General features: G+C 43.5%; 1 protein-coding gene across 1 annotated transcript; it reads right to left on the reverse strand.

Moving 5' to 3' along the window:
* Nucleotides 1-412: 412 nt before the first annotated feature.
* Nucleotides 413-1,497, reverse strand: LOC128627145 (DDB1- and CUL4-associated factor 4-like). Its single transcript, XM_053663650.1, is given in 3 exon segments — nt 413-967; nt 969-1,377; nt 1,494-1,497. Coding segments are annotated over 3 exon segments (717 nt in total). The 3' UTR covers nt 413-663.
* Between the last annotated feature and the right edge of the window lie 2,310 nt (nt 1,498-3,807).

Genomic DNA, 3,807 nt, shown 5'->3' on the forward strand with positions numbered 1-3,807 from the left:
CATGAAACAGGATTATGGTGTATAATTATGAGGAGCAGTACATCAGGAAGCTGAGGGTCCTAACTCTGAGTGAAGGGGCCTTGTGTTCTGTACATGGTAACATTTTAAAGAAGTTTTCCAGACTTGTGGTGATGTAGAGGCTTTCTGAACAAAAGGACTGCTGCTAATAGTTTAAGACTGACTCTTCAGCAGAACATTGTGGTGCTTCAGAGCTTGGTTCAAATTATGCAGATAAGGTTCAAATATCAGCTCTGCCACTTCCAAGCTGAGTGACCTTGGACACGTGGACCTAAGGTCTCTAAACCTCAGTTTATTTGTTTATTTATTTATTCATTTATTTTTTTTTCAGCTCTTAGAAAAGGTTTTTTTTTTTTTAAATAAAAGCGGGGGAAGGGACTAGTCTAAGGAATTCAACAAAAGGGAATAGGTACCTTTTATGAAAAGGACTTTTAAGCTCTCTGAGCCCACAATTTAAGTTTAGTCAAGTGTCTCCATGGAACACAGAGCACCTTCTTTCTCTGCAGCAGCTGGATGGATGGGGTCTGTGTACACAGAACATCCACTTAAAATGCCCTCGCTGGAAGCAGCAATTACGGCAGAAGTAAGGCTACTTTTTACTCCCTTAAGCCAAATCCACAGTCGTCCAGGCTGCCCCCTGCAGAATCAGCTGTAGGAGAAGCAGTAGAGGTCCTGCTGGACGGCCATGAGCAGCCCCGGCGCCCCCTGGGAGCCCCCGAGCCTAGAAGAGAAGGCCACACTGGGAATGTTGGTCCTGGAGGCGGGGTGTGGGGAGGGTATGGTTCTGAGCAGCTGGGCATCGTGGAGGCTCCAGATTCTCGTGTAGCAGTCCTGGCCCACTGCCACCATGATTCCTTCTTCTTCGTGCACGTGCAGGGGCAGGAGGGCGTACTCGTTCACGTGACCTTCGTACTGCTTTACACACTTAGTGGTCCTCAGGTCCCACAGCCATGTCGGATGCCATCAAGCATTGCTCTTCTTGGAGGATCTGCACAGATGTCACTGCTGAGTGGTGAAACAGGCGGGTGGCCTTCCAGTTCTTGCCTTCGTTTCGACAACGCATATCAATGGCAAAGATCTCCCCGGAGCGACAGCCATTAAACAGCAAAGGAGTCATGACAGCAAACTGCTGGGTCAAAACATCACTGCTGGTCCCAAATGATAGCCGGTGTCCCGTCACCACGTTGGTCACCAGGACCCACCGGGACAAGCCTGTACTGAAGCAGTTGTTGACCTGCGCGTTCATGGACCACGCGCAGGACCAGGCCCCAGGGATCCGGAAACTGCAGAGCATGCCAGGGCGGTCCCCTGAGGGAGAGCATCCAGCAGAAGGAGATGGAGCACAAACGGCTGCGGCTGCTGGAGGAAGAGGACAAGCAGAAAAAGAAAATAACCAGAATGGGATTGAATGCCTATTCCTTGCTACAAAAAAGCAAGCTGGGTTTTCTCAGTGTCCCCAGTTATTGCCGTTTAGCCCATGAGCTTCGAGTTAGCTGCATGCAGAGAAAGAAGGTTCAGATTCACAGCTCGGATCCCTCTGCTTTGGCAAGCGACCGATTTAACCTCATACTGGCAGATACCAACAGCAACCGGCTCTTCACAGTGAATGATGTCAAAGTTGGAGGCTCCAAGTATGGCATCATCAGCCTGCATGGTCTGAAGACCCCCACACTCAGGGTGCACATGCACGAGAACCTCTACTTCACCAACCGGAAGGTAAACTCTGTGTGCTGGGCCTCGCTGAACCACTTGGATTCTCACATTCTGCTCTGCCTCATGGGGATTGCCGAGACACCCGGCTGTGCCACCCTGCTCCCGGCGTCACTATTTATTCATTTATTTATTCGAGAGAGGGGAAGGGAAGGAGAAAGAGTGGGAGAGAAATATCAATGTATGGTTGCCTCTCAAGCGTTCCCTGCTGGGAACTGGCCTGAAACCCAGGCATGTGCCCTGACTGGGAATCGAACCGTGATACTCTGGTTCGCAGGCCCGCACTCAATCCACTGAGCTACGCCAGCCAGGGCTAAACCTCAGTTTTCTTAATCTGCTAACTGAAGGTAACAATAGTAGGGATCTCAGAGGATTATGGTGAGGATTAAATGAGATGGTACAAGTGAAGTGCTCACACATGGCCTGCTACATAGGAAGAGGATGTCTGTCATCACATTAAGCTGAGCTGCATACTTTGAGCAGGGATTAAAGAAGGGCTATGTGAATTTAGGTTAGTGTGGAAGGAAAACATAAATGTGTATATCTCTGTGCTAATTGCGGATAATCAAATGAAAAGGACCTGGGCAAGAGGACATTTAAGTGGCTCAGTGCAAAGATTTATCCTTTCAATTTTAAAGTTAACTTGAAAGAACAGTACAAACACTTATTTTCCTCAATAAAACAGGAGCATCTTCCTCTTCCACTGTGGTGGTGTGGGGCTGGGAGGCAAGAAACCTGGTTGATCTCAGCTCCAGTATGGCCTTAGGCAAGACCCAAAGCATGAGATTCTCCTGTAAAATGAGGCCATGGGCTTATAAATTTCAAAGTGACTTCAAGTTAAAAAATTCTATGGCTTCTTAACCTAAAGCTGTTCAACACAATATTGTGGCACAAGGCATTTATTTTTTATTTTTATTTTTTAATTACAGTTTACATTCAATATTATTTTGTGTTAGTTTCAGGTGTATAGCAGCATAGTGCTTAGACAATCATATACTTTACAAATGGTTTCCCCGGATATTTCCAGTACCCACCTGGCATAGTATGTAGTTATTACACTGTTACTGACCATATTCCCTATGCTGTGTTTTACTTCCTTATGACTATTTTATGGTTCTCAACTTGTACTTAATCCCTTCATCTCTTTTACTCAGTTTCCCAACCCCCTCTCTCTGGCAATAATCAGTCTAATCTCTGTGTCTATTAATCTGTTTCTATTTTGTTTGTTCATTTATTTTGCTCTTCAGATACCACATATAAGTGAAATCATATGGTATTTGTCTTTCTCTGTTTGACTTATTTTACTTAGGTCCATCCACATTGTTGTAAACATAAGATTTCATTCTTTTTTTACAGACAAGCAATATTCTCTTGTCCGTATGCATCAGGCTTCTTTATTCAATCATCTATTGTTTACCTGGGCACCTGGGTTGCTTTCATATATTGGTTACTGTAAATAACACTGCAATGAACATAGGAATGCAAACATTTTTTAAATTAGTGTTTTGGATTTCTTCAGATAAATACCCTGAAGTGAAATTGCCGGGTAATAAGGTAATTTTATTTTTATTTTTTTAGGAAACTTCATTCCGTTTTCCACAGTGACATCCCAGACTGCATTCCTACCAATAGTGCACAAGAGTGCCCTTTTCTCCACGTCCTCCCCAACATTTGTTGTTTGTTAATTTATTGATGATAGCCATTCTGACAGGTGTGAAGTAATATCTCATTGTGGTTTTAATTTGCATTTCTCTGAAGATTAGTGACTTGAACATTTTTGTTTGTCTATTGGCCATCTTTATGTCATCTTTGGAGAAATGTCTATTCAGGTCCTCTTCCCATTTTTAAATTGGATTTTTTTTGGTGTTGAGTTGTATTAGTCCTTTGTAAATTTTGAATATTAACTCTTTATTGAGTGTATCATTGGTGAATCTCTTCTCCCATTCAGTAAGTTGCCTTTTCACTTGTTTATAGATTCTTTTGCTGTGGAAAACTTTTAAATTATACATAGTCTCATTTGTTTATTTTTAGTTTTTCTTGCCTGAGGAGATATGTGCAAAAATATTGCTGCATTGCCTA

Source organism: Artibeus jamaicensis, unplaced genomic scaffold (assembly GCF_021234435.1).
Source record: "Artibeus jamaicensis isolate MK-2021 breed Jamaican fruit bat unplaced genomic scaffold, CSHL_Jam_final contig_3238, whole genome shotgun sequence".
NCBI lineage: Eukaryota > Metazoa > Chordata > Mammalia > Chiroptera > Phyllostomidae > Artibeus > Artibeus jamaicensis.